Genomic DNA, 19183 nt, shown 5'->3' with positions numbered 1-19183 from the left:
TGGACAGACGCGGCCGAGTCGTCCGTGATGCAGAGTGAGCGGCACAGGCGGCAGGAGCCACACACAGGGCCTCAGCCTGGGCGGGGGAAACAGCTGGGGCAGCAGGGGCCCAGGCAGGCCGGGGCCAGGGCTGGGGCCGGGGCCAGGGTTGGGGCCGGGGCCGGGGCCGGGGCCGGGGCCAGAGGAGCTGGAGCCGGAGCCGGAGCCGGAGGAGCTGGAGCCGGAGCCGGAGCCAGAGGAGCTGGAGCCGGAGCCGGAGGAGCCGGAGCTGGAGCAGGAGGAGCCGGAGCTGGAGCCGGAGGAGCCAGAGCTGGAGCCGGAGTCGGGGGCTTTCCCAGTGGGGGTGGGGGGGCGGGGGCGGGGAGCGGGGCAGGCACTGAGGCCACAAGGGGGGGGGGCCGGGGCTCCAGCGCTGCAGCCACCAAGTGCTCCTCCGGCCACTTCCAGGAGTCGGTATTTTCTCCTGGCCTCTTTTCCAGAAGCAGCATTTGACTGCTGCCTACCGCAAGCTCCCCAAGAGGGAGTGGCCAGGGGGAACAGGAGGGCCCCCCACCGCAAGGCCATCACTCAAACATGGGGGCTGAGAGCAGGGTGGGGGGGCAGGCCACACCTCCAGCGGCGGCCTCACCAGACACATCGGGAGAAAACTCTCCCAGATCACGCAGAAGGTGAAGTCAATACCATCCGGGGCAAACTGCTATGTTTTTATTACACTAATTTATTACGCTTTGGTCACCTTTGTTCTTTGTCACATAAACTCCATACTAAAAAAGTGACTGTGGCTAACTGAAGGCCAACTTAGACTTTATGCTGCTCAGCCCTTCCCGAGGGCGTGGCCTCGCCCAGCCCGCCACTCATGCCAGGGGAGCCGGGTTTCCTGCGGGAGGCGGGGGGCGGGGCATTTGCTGGCAACCGGATGCTGTTTACAAAGCGACGGGCTCATTTCGGAGGCCTCCACGCCAACCTGGACAAGGCCCAAGACAAAACGCAGGACACCAGAGTCAGTACCCGGCAGAACCTGCAGAGACCTGAACCTGGCCCCAGACACAGACCCTGCCAAGCCCACCGCTGAGAGCCAGGGAAGCCGCCGGAGCCAAGTGGGGTGGGGGGGGGGCGGCCCCTCGGTTAGCCCCCACTGGGGTGGGGGTGGGGGGGCTCGTCCTCCATCAGCTCAGAATGGGGAGCAGACGCGAGGACCTGAGCGTCGAGAGCAAAGTGGCTTTCACAGGCCTGGAGCCGGCCAGCGTGGCTGGAGCCGGGACAAGCCGGGTGGGGCGGGGCCGGGCGGGGCGGCGGGAGGAAGGTTCCTGGGCCGCTCTGAGAGCCAGCCTCGCCACTGCAGCCTCCCAGGTCTCCGCATGTGTTTAGTACCAAGGAGAAGGAATCCCCCACTTGGGGAAACCAGGCCATAAAACAGATTAACAATGCTGAACAACGGCCGGGAGAAGCGCGGGTCTCGGCAGCACGGGGGCACTAAACCAGTTTAATTGTTACGTAAATTGCATCGGTGCCCCAGACTTCTCCCGAAGGCCTATCCATCAGGACGGTTTTCTCTGAACTAAAAACCAAGCCAGGCGCCCACCCGGCCCCTCTCCCCGGCCGGGGCCCACCGGCCCTGAGTCCCCAGGGACTCCCCCTGTTGCGCCACTGGCCCCACAGAGCTAGTGCGCTTCACAAAAACGAAAACAAGACTGTGGTCCGGGCGGCGGGGAGCGGGGAAGCCTCCCTCTTTCCCTCGGCCTGTACCGCCCCTCCCGCCCCGCTGGGCCCTGGGCCATGGGTGTCCTGTCCCCGAGCCCACGTCTGGGCGGATCCCACGTCTCGCGTCCGCGGGGACCAGGGGGAACCCTCGGGCCCCAGGCTCGTCTTCACGGAGGAACTGCGGGGGGACGCAGTGACAGCGCAGAGTCGCTAGGCTACGTCCTCACGAGAGCGCTTCGCGGGCTATCGTGGCATCTGTCCACTTTTAATAAGATTATCTGTAGACCTTGCCAAAAAAAAAAAAGTGCTGAGAACAGTGGGAAGCGTCTGCCGCTCCCCCAGAGGAGCCGAAAGCACGCAGACGACCGCGGGGTGCGGGCGCCCTCCCCCCAACTCCGGATCGCCCATGACGCTCCGGCCAGGCGCATCGGGCCTCTGACGCGTCTCCGCTCTGGGAACAGGACCGCTGGAAGCGACGCTGGCCGTGGGCAGCACGAGCACTGTGCCCCAGTCCTCAGGACGCGGCCCAGGACCACGCCTGGGCGAGGCTCCCTCCCAGCCAGCGACCAGCGCAGCAGCCTCCCCCCCCCCCCGCCCCCCAGGGGACCCGCCTGTTTGTGGAGCCCTGCTGTGTCCCCTCCCTTCTGTTTGTTTGCATTCCGCTGCGGGGCGTGCCACAGAGGTGAAGGCCTAACTCCCCGGGCCACAGCGGCCCTAACCCACTGCCCTAAACAGACATTAACATGAGAATGGCGCTTCGGAGCCCCGGGGACAGGGCTGGAGCACCGCGGCTTGACACCCCAAAGACCAGCTTCGGCAGGTGCCTGTTCCCGCCTTTTTTTTTTTTTTTTTAATGAAACAGAGAAAACTCGCTGAACTGCGTTAGCGGTCACCTCTGTGGTCAGGGGTTACTGGTGACTTTTCTCCTTTCCACATTTCTGTATTTTCCAAATTTTCTATAAACATATTTAATACCAAGAAGTTTGAAATAAACATACATACATATATATATATACACATATATAGTTTTTGCTGTCTTTTAGAAACTGGCTCCTTTGTAAAGAAATGGCACTGAAGAATTTTTGACTTAAAAAAAAAAGTTAGAGAATGCAGGCTGATAAAGCTCCCAAGTAAGCCTTAGAATTCCAGACGTCCGACTTCCTGTTAACTACCATATCAGAAATCTGGAACCCTCTAGAGAAGTCGTTTTGGATAGACAGCTCTCCAAAGAGATACCCTCTACTCCTTTAAAAGGTCACTGACTTTAAGAATTTTACCCATTTTTTCTTTTAGTTTAATGATTCTGAAAATTGTAAAAGATGAAGGCCACAAGGAGTTATCATGAAATTTGACAAAATTATTGATTAGGTAAAGTAAAAAACAGATTTGAGCATCAAATCCCCAAATGTCAGAATTACGGGTCACTCCCTGAAAGGTTAGAGGTGTAACGGAGGGTAAGAAACCTGAAGAATGAAATATGCCCAAATCCGGCGGACGCGTAACGCGGGCTCCACGTGCCGGCAGGTGGAGCACACGCGGCGGAAGCTGACGGGACCGGACAGTGCAGGGCGCTAAGCCAGCCGCGCGCGGTGGCCGAGGGCGTGGGCGCTCCTGGGGGAGCCTGCCTTACGCGGACTCTTCACAAAGGCCGGAGTCTGGTCCAAGTTCGAGAATCCGGCACCCACTTCGCCTCCGGGGCCATGCCCGCTGGGGTCGGGGCACTCAGGTCGGCTCGTCTCGGCTGCGGCTGCTACACGGCCTGGCAGCGGCTCAGGAGAGGCGGGCTGGGGACGAGGGGGCGAAGCGGACAGCGGTGCTCCCCCTGAGCCCGGCGGGGAGTCCTGAAGGCCGGATGCAGACACACGGGGGTCAGCAAGGCCACCCAGGCGCTAAGGAAGCCACTGTGGTTAGAGCCATGAGAACAAGGGCAGCAGGAAACGAGGCCGTGCCGCAGGGGAGGCCTGGGCCCAAACGGCAGGGCCACTGGGGGACAGTCGCAGTTATCTGTGTCTGATGGCATCACCCCTGAAGAAGTCTATCTGGAGACATGGAATTACGCACAGCACGCTGAAGAGGTTGCCTGGCACCGTCTACGTAAACCGCTCCCCGCGCACTGCTAGGCGGCGTGTTATTCGTAGGCCTCTGTGTGTTTGGAAGGCCCGAGAAAGGGTTAAATCCCCAAAGGTCGCTGTCTCTGGAGAAGGGAGAAAAGCAGGGTGGAAAGGGAAAAACGCAGGGGACCTCGACGTCATCTGCGAGGGATTCTCTTTTAAAAAAGGCTTGAAAAAATATGGCCAAATGTAAACCAGTACCGATGCCTTGTGGTCACACACGCACGTGGTAAATTGTCCTCTGCACTTTTCTGTATTTTTTATGCCTCGAAATACCTATGGGTTATCTGACCAGTTCTGGGCTCCCGTCGCCAACTCGTAACGTTTGCCTCGCTACACACTGCCGCGACATGAGTGACCGGTGACCGAGGCTGGCTGGGCATCAAAGCCCTCTGCCCTGCTCATCTCGGTGTCCTGCCTGACCAGCCGGGCTGTGCGCCCTGCCAAGGCTGCTCACGCCGATCCGAGGGAGAGCCCGAGTTCACCTTCTCGGCTCCCTGTATTTTGAGCTCCCATTCTTTGGACAAGCAGCTCGGAGAAGCACAAGAAAACACACCTCCATGCTTCACTCCGATCACACACCTGTAGGAGCCAGGAGGGGCCCTGGCGATGCAAGAGCATGCTGCTCTGGGACACCTGGCCGGGGGTCGCACCTCGCCGCAAGGCAAAGGGCCTGTCCACGCCCCTCCACTGTGATGGGCGCGAGGCGCTGCCACAGCTTCCGTACCCATGGGTCAGACCTCACTTCAGACACCAGATGCTCTGTGGGGCGAACACAGTCCCTCTCCGTCACGGTGACAGCGATGACGATGCGGCAGACGGCGGGCGTACCTACATGCCAGCACTGAGGTGGGCCCTGCAACACACTGCGTGAGTGTGTTCATGTCTCATGATCACCCAGGAGTGGCTCGGGCTACAGACAGGAGCCTGAGGTTCTGTCAACTTGTCCCAGGGCACCCAGCTGGGGGGAGACGAAGCCAGACCTTGCAAAAGCTAAACTGCTATCACTTTCTTTGGCCAGATTGGTTCTGCATTCCGATCTGTCCTGTTTATTTCTTGATGCATTCTGCCAACAACGCACCAAGTGCCCCAGTGCTGTGTGCCAAGCATGCTGGCAGGTCCTGCGGTTCCAGGAAGCCAACCAGCACGGCACAGTCCTGCCCCCACGATACTCGGTGCATCAGATAAGCAAACTACCAACCACTAAGGAACACCGAGACGGCAGGACGCGGAGCCCTGGGCGCCGGCGTGCTGCCCACGGGACCTCGCCCCAGAGAGAGGCCTTGAGAGAGTGGCTTTTACGTGGCGAGCTGTGTTTGCTCTGAAATGCCTCGGAGCATTCCTGGTAGGGCCAGAGGGAAGAAAGAAGCCCCAGTTGTGGGATTTATTCAGTGTTACTTGGAGGTTCTAGGCAATTCAACAAGACAACAACAAAAAAGAGACAAAGTAACTGTTACTTGCAGATTAAGATGATGACACATGTGAAAAGTGAATTAAAAACTGTTACTAGAAACAGTCAATGTGACTGGATACAACATTAACATTTTATTCCAGTACTAAACCTCAAAAAGTACTTGTTAGCTACAGAGGAAAAACAGTAACGACTTGGTGGAGAGGCCCCGATGCCCCCGGAACAAGCGACCCACACCATCTGCATCGAGGACGCCAGTGTCTGAGTGGCGCTGGTGTGACGGGTGGAGCGCGTCCCCTTTCTAGTGGTTCAGTGGAAGATGCTCAACTCCAACCCAATCAGGATTTGGTCAAGTGAGACAAACCCAAATTGAGAGATGCTGATAACATAACCGTCTTGTTTTCCTTTAGAAATGCCAAGGTCACTCAAACAGGGGAAGGCTGAGGGTCTGCTCCAGGGTCAGGCGACGCATACGCCGGGCTGGCGGGACGCAAGGCTCCACCTGGACAGGACCCGGCCGCGGCTGGGATCCTGCGAAGGTGGATGGGGCTCTGGGCTAGGTCAGTGGGTCGCAGTGATGCCCAGCGCGCTCGATCTAATAGCAAGACCGCGGCTATGGAAAGCATTTGTGATCTGGCTTCCTGGCAAGGTCATCGGTTTGGCTCAAATAAAATCTTATAAAAAAATTTTTTTTTTAAAAAGGCTGTGGTTATGGAAAAATACCATCTTTCTTAGGAAATACATATTGTAGCATTAATGAAAAAGGATCAGATCTACATAACCCGTTCTCAAATAATGTATGTATATGGGGGGAGAATACTAGAGCAAATGCAGCCGAATGTCAAAAACGGATGAATCTGGGCAGAAGATGTATAGGAATTATTTGTACTAGTCTTGTAACGTTTTTAGAAGCTTGACATTTTTTCAAAATGTAAAATTGAAAAAAACAAATCAGTATTAAAGAGCGCGTACCAACAAAAGAGCAAACGTGCAGAGACAGCGCCATCTTTCCTACATGTAAACACTGACCTTTTAGAAAACAGAACGACAAGGGAAACGAAGATCTCACTCATGTTAACTAATCATCCCCCAAACAAATACGCACGACATCCAGATCGAACAGAACATGTTGAGAAATACAGGGGCTCTGCACGGAGGGACCGAGGAGCGAGAAGGTGCTGGCCCGCCTCGGGGAAACGCACGGACGTGGCAGAGGGCGGAGGGTCCAGACCAGCGCTGCACACCCTGTTCCTGTAAACAGTGCAGGTTTTTGGGCCACATGCTCTCTGTCGCAACTAGGCAGCCAGACAGCATGAAAATGTGGCTGCGCTCCAATAAAACTCTATAAAAACAAAAGTCTGGCAGGATTTGGCCCACAGGCTACAGTTTGCTGACTGGCCCTCAATGTGGCAGAGATCAGCAAGCTGCTCCTTCCTGGGCGCGTGGCCTGGGCCTCCCTTGGAGTGGCCGTGGACCGAGCTCCAGTCACCCGCACGCGAGCTGAGCGAGACCTGCCACTTCCGGGCCTGCCCACTGACGCTCCCGCAGGCCCGGTGCAGCCACCACTGCAGGGGAGAGTGAGCTCACAGGGGTGGGGGTGGAGGTGCGGGGGGCGGTGGGGGGGGTGGCACCAGCCAGCGCCGGCCCGGGGCCCCGACTCGCCACGGGACGGAGGCCTTGTCTGACCGTGGATGGGCAGCACCTGTTCTGGGCATCCTGTGAGCGAGGTGTTGGCGCTGCTGTCGGGACAGCCAGCGGCCTGCAGGTTACACGTGTCAATCACGCAGCAGACGCCGAGCGACTTTTCAGCGCCCAGCTCTGCGCTGGCACCAGGAACGCAACGCTGTGAAAGAACCTGGCCCTGCTCTCGGGGGATTCGCAGCTTCCTGGGGCAGGTCCCAGGGACAGTCACGTCAGGTAACGACCAATCACACTGACGAGTGCCACCCGGTATGAACGGGTGTCCAGGCCGACAGGGACAGCCAGACCCACGCAGCGCACTCACTTGTTTATGAAGCATTTTATGACCTGCAAAGCTGTAAACCAGCGGTCCCCAACCTTGTTGGCCCCAGGGCCCGGTGCTCCTGTGAGCATCTAACGCTCGGTGTTCTGAGGCGGAGCTGCGGCGGTGATGCCGGCTGCAGGTGCAGGCCTCATTCGCTCACCTGCAGCTCACCCAGCTGTGCGGCTGGGCTCCTAACTGGCCACGGAACCGGTACTGGTCCATGGCCCGCAGCTTGGGGACCCCTGCTGCAAACCACAGCATTACGCTGAAGGGCAGGGCTCCCACGCTGTCCACGATGCCCGCCACGCACAGCGCACCCGGGGCTGTGAAGGACCACGGAGGTTTTCTCACGTCCCCCACGTCGGCACGTCTGTGTCTCCCTTTGTCTATGGTCCGCAGAGACCACCTTTCGGGTCCCCTTCCTCCCTCTGGCTTCAAGAACCAGGGTGACAAAGGGGACAGAAGCCGTGCACTCTAACTTGTCTGCGTCCCGATGGCAGGGGCTGGAGAGAATGGTCAGCGTCTTCAGCAACAAGCAGTCTTTTGGCAGGAGGGGGCTGCGGGCTCCTCCCCGCGCGCCCTGGACCACAGACCACCTTATCCAGGCCCCGGGCCCAGACCACACCTGCCCAGCCTTCCTCACCTGTGAACAAACTGCAGAAACAATGCTTGTGCCTTGGGGGCAGCTGGGGTAAACTGAGGCAGCGGCCACGCCCACGGCCCTGCGTGGCCTTCTAGGACCCGATGGGAGACGCACACTCAGCTACTTAAACTCACGTGAATGGAAAAACTAAAGAGAACTAAAAATTCAGCTCTTCAGTCACGTCGGCCACACTGCCAGCGCTCAGCAGCCGCACAGGACTCGCTGCCAAGCTGGCCCGTGCGACACGGAACGCGCCATCGCGGCAGAGAGTTCCAGACTCTCCGCAAGATCCCTGCTGGCCCACCCAGCGGTCAGCAGGCTGGGAAATCTGTGTGCGACACAAATGACAGAGAGAAGTGTCCCTGCTAAGAGAGCTGAACATCCCTGCAGGCCGGGAGCCAAGGTGAGGCAGGTAACGTGGGGCCTGCCACAGGGAGGACATTCTCCAGGGAAGGCCCTGTTCCCAGTTTCCGGGGATACACCTGCCAAGCAGACCGGATATTTATGTCCCCAAGGGCGGAGGGGGAGGAGTGCACACTTCTGAGCAATTTTCCTTCTCACACAGCTGCACGGCCTGGAGCCGGCCGGCACCCCCCACCCCCGTCAGCGTCGTCGGGGTTCCCTTTAACATTCTTTCCAAGTACGCGCGCGAGAGTCCCTCGGCTTACACATGCGCTGTCACTGTTTCCAGCCACAGCTTCCTGGGCCCTGCAAGAGGCTCCTTAACTTCACCAGCCAGCTGCGCCCCAAGCTCGGGAGCAGGGTGAGTTCCCCCGGGAAGGCTTCCCGTGGACCTGCCCCACCCGCTGCACTGTGTGCACCTGGACTTGAACCCGCACATGGCCACCGAGCGCCAGGCACAAGCTGGCCCCCGGGTGCCTGCGGCTCCCACGCAGCTCATCACCACGGAGCCCCGCGCCTGGCCCACGGCCCTGAAGGCTGTAACATTACTTTCTGAATCCCTCTGCTGCCCCCAAGCCCCAGAGAATCTGTGAGAGAGAGACATGCAAGCCTGTGGGAGGGGCCGGGGAGGCACCCAGCCACCCTTGTGACATAATGTGGCTTAAATTATGTGACTACATTATATGACCTTTTCATTTCTATAAAAATACACTGCATCAACTTTTAAAGCAAATTTAAAAATTAAACTATATCAAAAACCCTAATCCTTTCGAAGACTTCTATTTTCAAAAATACAGTGTATTCGGTTCAAGACGATCAAACTTAACTACCAAGTGAACTTAAGGGTAAACCACGCTTTGCTTTGTATAGTAAGACACACTGACATTAGAAGATCTGCAAAACTCAATCAGTATTTGTCCCAATGACCAATGTGTGAGGTTACGAAACTATGCATGGGTGAGAGACGTATTCAAAACGCAAGAAAGGAGGGGTCACAGGTTTTGACGGGACGGAACGGAGAGCCCCCTAAAGTTTCAGATTTCGCCCCGCAGTGAAGCGGTGGGGAGCACCCCTGGTCGCGCTTTGGTGACGCGTCGAAGGACAGCAGGGGACAGGCCGCTGAGATGCCCCTCCGCGGGCAGCTGCGGCCGGGGTGGGGCTGGACCGTCTCCGCGTGCCGACCCGCAGGCCCTCAACACTTTCACCAACATGAACACATCCATTCTAAATGTTTTCGTTTGGGAAAGTTTTTTTTTTTTCCTCCCACAAAAAGTTATTTTTGAAAAAGGTTTCCGATTGCTACTTTTGAATAGGTTAATGAATATATATACTTTAATCTCTCAGTTCTAATTTCTAATACGGTAAGAATAACAGACAAATCTCATGTCAACAAAAGCTCTTTGGGTATAAAAGGGCCTGCACCAAACACCTTGAGAATTGCAAGAATAAACACAGGTATGGGGTGCCCAGGGGCATCTCTGTCCAGAGGGAACTGTGCACCGGGAAACGTAGGTGGCAGCTTGGGGGAAGACCTCTGGGCTAAGGCACAGGGCCTGGCCACCGAGGTTTCGACAAGGCGGCTGCGTGGGCAGAGCTCGGCTCTGCACGCACGTACCGGGAAGGCAGACAAGGAAAGGCGCAGCAGACAGCGCGTTAAACACGATGCAGATGACGCGGGGCACGAGAGTTTCCCGAGCAGCTCGTGGACAGCGCATCGTCTCCCTTCTGCGCGTCTACTGGGAGGGCTCCTGGGGGAGAGAAGCGCACGGCCAGGCAGCTTGAGACTGAACGTCGCAAGCGCTCCGTCCAGGAAAATCAGAACACGCACCGGCTCGTCCTCGTCACCTTGGGACAGCGTGCTGTCAATGTCCCGGAAGAGGGCCGAGTGGGGCCTGAGGGGGCCAGCCACCGGGCCGGCCCCAGCAACCCGGCCGGGACACACGGTCCCCACGGCTTCGAGTGGGGACCCGGACCGCGCGCGGCATGTCTCCCCGCCTCCTCTCTGCACGGCCTTCCGCAAAGTCCACACAAACACTGTTGTTCTTTCTTTTTAACCAACCAGCAACATTTTAGCAGAAAAGTGGAACCTCCTGAAAACTGATAGTAGCAATGAAAATTAACTACAAAGTTTCCTAATGAGTCACAACGCAAGGGCCTATTTCCAGGAAACCAGTGTAAAAGCATTTTATATAATCTGCTCATTTTAATATGAAATGCTTTAACTGTAGGGTAATTATGGAAATGAGGCATTGCTATAATTCGAGTTGTCATTAATTTAGCAAGGCTCTCCCCTGCCATTCACAAGATGGGAAAACAGCGAAGAGTAAATTACTGTTATGTCCAAATCAAATGCTTTCCTTTCTTTTCTTTCCGCATAATTTTAAACATAGCTGTGTCTTTTTCAAAAGTATTAACTAGGAACACCACTGAAAACCTGTGTAATACCCTTTTGGCACCACCGAGTCCTATTCCTTCACCGATGACAGAGGCTTTGATAAATTTATTATAAATTCTACACATAAGTAAACCACATCCCTCTCACAGACCAATTTTTAAAATACAGTCATGCTGACCGCTCCCCACCACCCCCGGCTCCAGCCCTGCTCTGCTCTGCTCCAGAGTCAGAGTCGCCTGTGCCCAAACGACCGCCGTGTGGGACCGTTTCTTCCTCAGAAGCTCTTCCGGCCCGACCTTCTCCTCGCCACTCCAGGGGCCATCTCCCCCTGGTTTCACGTGGCCCAGCTCCGCACACATCCGGACAGACGGGCCTCCCCGCCAGCCGCGGCTCTTCCGTCCACGGGGCAATGGCCGGCACAGCCGCCGTTTCCCGACTTACAGTTCCGGCCACTAGACACAGACTATTCTGACGCCCTCTCTCGTCCCAAGTGCGAATGCCCAAATCAACCACCCGTGACCGTGGCATCAGGTCACGTAAGGACCGAGGGGAGGCAGAGGGGCCAGGGAAGGAGGACGCTGTCTCCCGGGATGCTGGGTTGTGCGCACCCGGCTGGCACCTGCTGTCCTCACAAGTCCAGGCCATCTGCCAATTAATTTCAAAATAATGTCAATCTGATAATCGCTTGTGTGATGGTTAGTAACTAATTCGATATTCTTCAAGTGGCCAGTTGCACAGCAATGAGAAACTATGTTGTGTTTTCATAGGGCCTGAAACACTTACTCATGCAGTAAAATGCTTTAGTGGTTTTTATCCCAGTACGTGCATAGAAGCCTTGACCTGTTAACATCTGCCGTTCACAATATGTCTTTCAGAGGGCAGAGCATGTCAGCACTGCAAAGTATGAGCCACAATGAACTGCGACAGTGTGTTTACAGACCTAGCGATGACTGGAAAGCCGCTAAGGGAGCCTGCTTCCTGGCAGACGCAGGCACCGCCACCTCTGAGGCAGGCTGTTCTGGCAAAAACCAAAAACCACCCCCGAAACCCCATCGAACCTGAGTCTGACCAAACCTGCAGCTTTCAGGAACAGCGGGGGAGGCCACGCTAAACGGACACTGCGCGGCCCCATCTGCGACAGCAGACCGTGGGACACTGTGCGGGACAAACGACATTGGTCCTTCGAGGAAAAAAAAAAGCGAGCGGCATGGGGCACACGGATTGAAAGAGGTGCGAGGGACACGCCAAGCAATTGACGGCCGTGCCTGCTCCGGCTCCTGATTCAGATGAACGCGCTGTGAGAACGGAAGGAATTCCCGAGACAGAAATCCAGACACCGAGGGGCCGTCTGACGATAGTGAGACATTGTCATTAATTGTTTAGGTGCGATAATGATATTGTGGTTAGGTTTCAAAAAAAGAATCCTTATCTCTTTTTGAAGTATTTACAGACAGAGAAATATGCCATTTGCGATTTGCTTGCAAACGACTTGGGGGGGGGGCAGGGAGAGAGATGAGCAGAGACGAGCGAGAACAAGCTCGGCCTTGGCTCGGTGGTCGCCGACGCTGGGCCACGGTGTGTCCGGAACAGGTGTGCGCCACACGGCACACAGCGCAGAGAAAGGCCCAGGCAGGTCTCGCGCCACTGCGGCCCACTGAACCCAAGCGGTCGACGAACTTCTAATGCAATCGGAATTTTAAACTCATGGTAAAGGAATTAACACCATCGAATATGACAACGCTGTACCAAAGCCTGAAACAGTCAGTATTCACTATCACTCTGAACGTCAGTGATGAATTTCCCGCTTCACAGTGACAAAAATGTACACATTCAACTTCCTTGCTCTGAATTCATTAAAATTCTTGATTACTTTCAACTTGCTAGGCCAAAGACTCTTGGCCTAACTCTAAAAAGAAATTTACAACCCATTCTGCATATGCAAGTACTCAGGTTTAAATTTTCTAAAAGCAAAAGGAATAAACAACGTATACAAAAGGCTCAGACTGCTAAACAGACTTGTCTGCAGGCTGTGACGATTTTCAGCAGGGACAGTCCAGTGCATGTCCCTCCTTCTGCGCTCTGGTTCTGCTCCTGTAAACTGGACATCTCTGCCTACACGGACACCGCTCAGGGGCACAACTGCGGGCAGGCGGGCACAGTGGGGCCGAGCGCCCGGTCAGAGGGCGCTAGAGCTCAGGTTGCCAGCTACATGCCAGTGCCCCCCCATGCGAGGCCTGTGAACACCAACACCGTTTCCCAGACGACAGGCTGGGCCTGGCCTACTCGGCAGATAATCTGAGGGCTCCCTGGGCGGAGATTTCTTGAGTTAGAGAAAATACCAGCGCTTTCAGATTCAGTCAGCCAGGCGCTGGTCAGGTGCACACCTACCCAGCAGCTGGGCAGGGGACCGAGAACAGGACTGCTCAAGGCAGGCGCTTACAGAGCCTGAGTCACAGGCAGTGCTCGGCAGAAACAGGCCTCTGAGAGCCACGGGGCAGGGAGGGGAGGCTGTTTACCTGTGCTTTCTCACAAGAGGAGTGGCCGGCCCTGAAATGCGTTTAAAGGCCCAGAAGGAAGAGAGCATGAGATAGCACAGAGTAATAACAACCAAGGAGCGGAACAGCTTTGATATTCACCAAGCCCAGATCTTCCCAAACACATGCCTTGCGTGTCTGGGAGATGAACGCACACTCCGTCTCCCACTCCCTAAGCAGGACGGAGTCACTGCGGATGTCGCACGGGAAGGTTATTCAGCACAATGTTTACAACCAAACGCACCAGGGCCCGGGAAAGGGAGAAGTTTACAGAAACAAGCTCTGGGCCCTGGGAATCACCCCCGCGAAAATTCCCTGGACTCAGGGTGCTGACGAGAGAGAGAGTGTCGTCAGGCGGTCACGGAGATGGGTCACGGAGATGGGACACGGAGATGGGACACGAAGCGTGGCAGGGACATAAACACTAGTGAGCAGTTAAAAGCCATTCCTGCGTAGGAAAAGAAAGCGCCCGGAGAGGAAATGAGTAACTAAAGCGGCTTTCTCCCGATCTTGAGAAGCCAGGATCTCCTGGGGAGAAGGGCGTACGTGGGAACCGGAAGAGGGGAAAGTGAAGGGAGCGGAAGGGATGCGAGGATGTCGCTGAAGCGCGGGGCCAGTGCGTGCGGCCCGGGTGCCCCGGGCCCGGCGCCCTGCAGCTCCCCTTCCTGCCCGGGCCCCCGGGGGCGGGGTGCCCCTGCCCACGCCGGCGGCCGCGCGGCCCTGCGTCCTCACGTGCGCCGAGAGGGCCCCCTCTGCCCTGTGCCCCTGCCCGCCCCCTCCCGCGCGGGGCCGGAGCCTGCAGGGGGGGCCCGCGCACGCCCGGGAGCCGGAGTGCGGGTCGGGGCGCGGGCCCGGCGGGGTCCGGGTCGGGGTCCGGGTCGGGGCGCGGGCCCGGCGGGGTCCCGGTCGGGGTCCGGGCCGGGGTCCGGATCGGGGTCTGGGCCGGAGCGCGGGCCCGGCGGGGTCCGGGCCGGGGTCCGGGTCGGGGCGCGGGCCCGGCGGGGTCCGGGTCGGGGCCTGGGTCGGGGTCCGGGGGGGGGGGCGCCGCGCACTCACTGTCTGGGCAGCTGCAGGGCGGGCGCGCCGCGCCGCTGGAAGGCCCCGTCCACGAACACGCCGTTCTTGCCGAGGCAGCGCAGGTAGAAGTGCGGCTCCTGGAAGGTGAGCTGCAGGTGGCGCCTCGAGATGAAGCTCGACAGGCCCATGTTCAGGTCCACCGAGCCCTGCGACGAGTTGCGGCCGATGGTGACGCTGGGCTGCCGCATGAGGAACTCGAACTCGCGGCCCTCCAGGCGCGCCAGCGCGGGCGCGGGGCTGCGGCGCACGGACGCGGCGCGCCGGAGGCGGAGACAAGGGCACGAGCAGCGCCCCCCGCGCCGCCCGCGCACACACGCGAGCGCGCCCGGCGGCGGCGGCGGCGGCGGGGGCTGGGCGGGCGGCGGCGGCGACGGCGCGGCGGGCCCGGCGGCGGGCGCGGGCGGCGGCGCGGGCGCGGGCGGCGCGGGCGGCGCGGCGGCGGGCGGCGCGGCGGCGCACAGCGCGGGGCTGCAGGGCGCCGAGCGCAGCGCCAGCAGGGCGCGGGCCCCGCTGTCCTCGCCGACTTCGGCCATGTTCGCGCAGCTCCGAGCGGCCTCCGCGGCGGCGCGGGCGGGGGCGGGGCGCGGCGCGGCCGGGCGCGCGCGGGATCCCGGCCCGGATCGCGCGCCGCGGAGCGGAGCGGAGCGCGGCGCAGCGCGTCGCGGCGGGGCCCCCGGGCCGCGCGCCCCGCCCGCTCGCCCCGGCTCGCGCGGCGCCGTCTGCACCTGGCCGGCCTCGGGCGCCCCGCGGCTCGGCCTTCGCCCTCTCCTCCGCCCTAGGGGAGCCGGGGACGGGAGCCCCCAAAATGTCTAACCGGAAAGTTTTGATCCTGCGTCTTTGGAAGAAGGAACGAATGACCTCAGCAGTCTCCGGAGCCGCTCCATGCGCCAACCCCAAAGTGCGCTGGGACCTAAGCTCCCCGATTAAGGGGTTTCCTACTGGAACTGCAGTTGGCCTAAAGGTGCTTGCCGTCCCCAATGCCATGTGCACCTTTTGAGAGTCATCCATTCACTCGACAAATAGCTCCGTCAAATGCCCCGGGACCCTCACAGTCCGCAGACGGTGCACATGCCCGGAGAACACGCGACTGGCCTATTCGGGCATTGCTTGGACCCCTTTAGTACCTGTGTCCTGGTCATGCATTCTAATTCAGCCAGGTCTCCCTAGCAAAGGTGGCAGCAAAGAATTGTGGAGCATGAGACCCTCCCTGGCGGAGCTCGCAGCCCTGACGCATACACGAATCAAGCGCAGGGACCAATAAATATAAAATTAGGATTGCCACAAGTCCCGTGAGGCGGCGCTTCGCCCTGCAGCGAGTGTGGGGAGATGGGGCCTCTGGGCATGGGAAGCCTGTCTGCTTACCCACTTTCCAGCCTGGGGCCAAGATCGATACAGGTAGTGCAAACAGATGTGTTGGGAGGTGAGCAACACACTTTTGTGAGAAGCCGTGACCAGCAACCTACTTGAGGGAGTGGGAGGGGAGTACACACGGGGTCAGAGATCTCTTCCCTAAAAAACGACGCTTGAACCGAAGTCCAAGGAGGAGTCGGGGCCCTTAGGGGAGCCCTTCGGGTGGGGGTGGGGTGCATTCCAGCCGAGGAAGGGCACAAGCTAAGGACGGGAGCATGGCGGGCGTGGGTGGGAGAGAGGGTGACCGCTCAGTGGCACCAGGTTAGGCTAAAGAGGACAGGGGCCATGCAGCGTCATGCGAGGGTTTGGGTCTGGTCCCGAAAGCGACGGAAGCCAGCGTGGGGTTTTAGATGCAGATCCACATATTTGAAACTGAATCATGGGTGTCCTGTGGAGCCTGGACCTGAAAGGGGTCAGAGGGACTGCGGGAGGCCGGTCACCGGCTGGCAGACCAGGCAAGGGAGGCGGACAGAGGGACATGGAGAGCAGTTGGGGGATTCAGGCAACATTTACCTCCGACGAAGAAATTTGCATACCGGGGGGGGGGGAACTTGCATACCCGGGGGAGGGGGGAACGCCAAATTGTGCAGCCGCTGTGGAAAACGGAATGGCGGTTCCTCGAAAAATTAGACCTAGAACGACCATGTGACCCAACAATCCCACTTCCAGACATAAACCCCAAAGAACTGAAAGCAGGGTCTTAAATAGATATTTTTAAATAGTGTTTATAGCAGCACTATTCACAGTAGCCAAAAAGGGTGGAAGGTGTCCACTGACAGATGACTAGATAAACAAACTGTGGCCCATCCATACTGCCGGGTATCTATCATTCGGCCTTAAAAAGAAAGGCGATTCTGACACGTGCTCCAACATGGATGGACCTGGAGGACATTATGCTCACTGAAATCAACTGGTCTCCAAAAGACAAACAGTATACGATCCCACTTATGGGGGTAGTCGAACCCCTCAAGACAGAAAGGAGAAGGGCGGGTACCTGGGGCTGGGGGAGGGGACTGGATGGGGAGGTAGTGTTTAATGGGGACAGAGTTTCAATTTTGCAAGATGAAAGCGTTTTGGAGATGGCGGTGACGGTTGCACAAATGCTAATGTGCTTAACACTCCTGGGCTGTGCGCTTAAAGCAGCTAAAACAGTGTATTTTACGTTATCTGCGTTTCACCACAATTTTTTTTTTTTTTTTAAATAAAGAGAGAGTGATTTATACACAACCTCCGAGGTTCTTTTTTTCTGGCTCATTTGAGGTGACGTCTCACTTTCCATGACAGTCCTGTCGGATGACAAAGAGGTACCTGTGTGCTTCCAGGCCCCTCGGGCCTAAGTCGATATTAAATGTGAAGGCTTGTTACACACGCGAGAAGCCCGGAAGCCTTTCCTCTCGAGGAGCAAGAACCTGCTTGATGACAATGACGCGGCTCACGGGGCTGACTCTCGGCGACCTCGCCGAGTCCTGGTGCCCGTTTGACCGTTTACCGACAGCTCCAACAGAGAGGGCAGTAGACAGCCACCCAAGAATGGAAACAGGAGGTCCGGAATTCCTGTCACTCTCCCCAAGTCCAGAGGGCGTGCTAAATCTGTTTCACAAAGCATTCGTTCAAAAAAAAAGCAAAAATCAAAAGCCGGCCAGGGAGAACCTACCCAACCTTTGGACCCCAGCACTCAGCTCCTGCCCGGGCAGGAGCTGGCTGCAGAAACAAATTTAACTCTGAGGCACGAAACCATTGACGAGAAAAGCACAGGGTGTTAGGAGGTGACGTTTAAGGCTGTGTGAAAATGAGGCAGTGAAATCCTCAGAGCAATGATCCATTAAAAAAAAAAAAAGAAAGCCAAAACGCGGACAGAGCTTTCAGTGAAGAAGACACGAGCATGACAAAGCAGCGCTCGAGTTTGCAAGTGAACAGCTGCCCAACGCCGGTACCGGTTAGGAAGTGAATTAAACCGGAGGCGGGATGTCTGCTAGAATCGCTTACGAAAATGACAAACCTACTGTTTCTGAGAACGAGGGCCAGCCGCAGGGCTCCTCCATTGCTAGCGGGGTGCCAGGTGGCACTGCCACTCTGGGAAAGGTTGGTGGTTTCCTATGAAGATCGACTAACTTGCCATGTGACCCGCGAACACCTATGAGTAGGTGTTTTCCCGCGTGAAGTGGAAACCGTGTCAACCCAGAAACCTGTACACGAGTATTAATCGTGGGTGTGTTCAGAAGCGCCCAAAACCGGAAACGACCGGGCAGAGAAATGGACCTCGGCTGGGGAACAGCGCGCCCCCGAGCGGGCGAGGGACTCCGCCACGGGGCGACGCGGACGGGTGGGTCCTGAGTGCGCTCATTCGCGGGGCGCGCTGGGACAAGCAAAACTATAGAGACAGAAGCAGACGGGTCGCTGCCAGAGGCCGGCGGTCTGGGGACAGGTTGACCACAAAGCGACACGTGGGGGATTCTTTTAGAGGGGCCGAGGATGGCGGTGATTTCAGGGCTCCATGTGTTTGTCAAAAGTAGCAGAACTCTTTACTGAAGAGTGAATCTCACTGTGCGACTCGACCTTAGAAGCTTTTTTTTTTTTAATCTCTAGAGAGATTGTGTTTATAGACTCAAAGCAAGGATGAAGAGCCGTGCTGTCCAACTCGGAAGCATCCGGCTATTTACATTTACAGTGAAATGAGATGAGTCGTGTGTCCCTCGGTGTCAGGACCCGCATTTCAGGGGCTGGGTCTGGAGGCCCACGTGCCTGTCGACGACACACGGATCAGAGCGGTGAGGACATCGCATCATTGTGGAGGTTCTGCTGGCCCGCGCCGCCCTGAGGGTGCATGGCTGGGTGGCCGCTGCCCTCTCCGCTCTTTATCTTCCCAAGTCAGGCGGTCACGCCAGGCAGCAGGACCCGCAGAAAAGCACGGACGGGGTCACCCCATGTCAACCGAGCCTTGAGCCCGAGGGTCCTCGCCCGGACTCCTGGTCCTGGTGCAGGCAGCAGAGAGGAGCCACGGCCCACAGCGGGACCCTCACGGCGGCCCCTCAGCCCTCATCCTGGCGGAGCGTGAAGGCAGGCGGCGGGGGCTGAGCAGGGAGAGCCGCCATGCCTGGAAGCTGCCTGACCACGCGGCGGCCACACGGGTGCCCACCCACGCATGGGCGTCCATGCTCACAAGGACCTTCAACGGTGTGGAGCGTCATAAATATTTGGTGAGTGACTGGGGAGCCCAGGCCCCTCTCTGTCTTCTCATCGTCCCCTTCCTTTTCCTGTCTGCTGAGTGTCACTTCCTGCTGCTGCTACGTCCTTCTCAGGTCCTTCCTGTGTCCCCAATACTGCTTCCTGCCTGCTCACTGCATCCTTAGGGGTTCACAGTCCCACAGTGACGGGGTCTGTGGCCATTACTGAGGAGGACTGCGTTTTTTTAATGAGAGAGAGAGAGAGAGAGAGAGAGGCGCACAGAATAATCCTGCACACTGTCTCGCATTCGAGGCTTGACACACTTGAGA

At 57.8% G+C, this 19183-nt stretch overlaps 1 protein-coding gene across 1 annotated transcript in view; it reads right to left on the bottom strand.

Annotated features, from left to right (window-relative positions):
- The window catches only part of FOXK1 (forkhead box K1), a 53428-nt gene extending 38605 nt beyond the window's left edge, over nucleotides 1–14823 (bottom strand). The window contains exon 1 of the mRNA XM_016166095.2: nucleotides 14259–14823. Coding sequence (XP_016021581.2) covers nucleotides 14259–14812 — 554 coding nt within the window. The 5' untranslated portion in view covers nucleotides 14813–14823. The remainder of the gene's footprint in view (nucleotides 1–14258) is intronic.
- Nucleotides 14824–19183: the final 4360 nt, after the last annotated feature.

This window comes from Rousettus aegyptiacus, unplaced genomic scaffold (assembly GCF_014176215.1).
Source record: "Rousettus aegyptiacus isolate mRouAeg1 unplaced genomic scaffold, mRouAeg1.p scaffold_m13_p_7, whole genome shotgun sequence".
Classification (NCBI taxonomy): domain Eukaryota; kingdom Metazoa; phylum Chordata; class Mammalia; order Chiroptera; family Pteropodidae; genus Rousettus; species Rousettus aegyptiacus.
The sequence above is the reverse complement of the archived record's forward strand: the minus strand, read 5'-3'. Positions and strand labels throughout refer to the sequence as shown.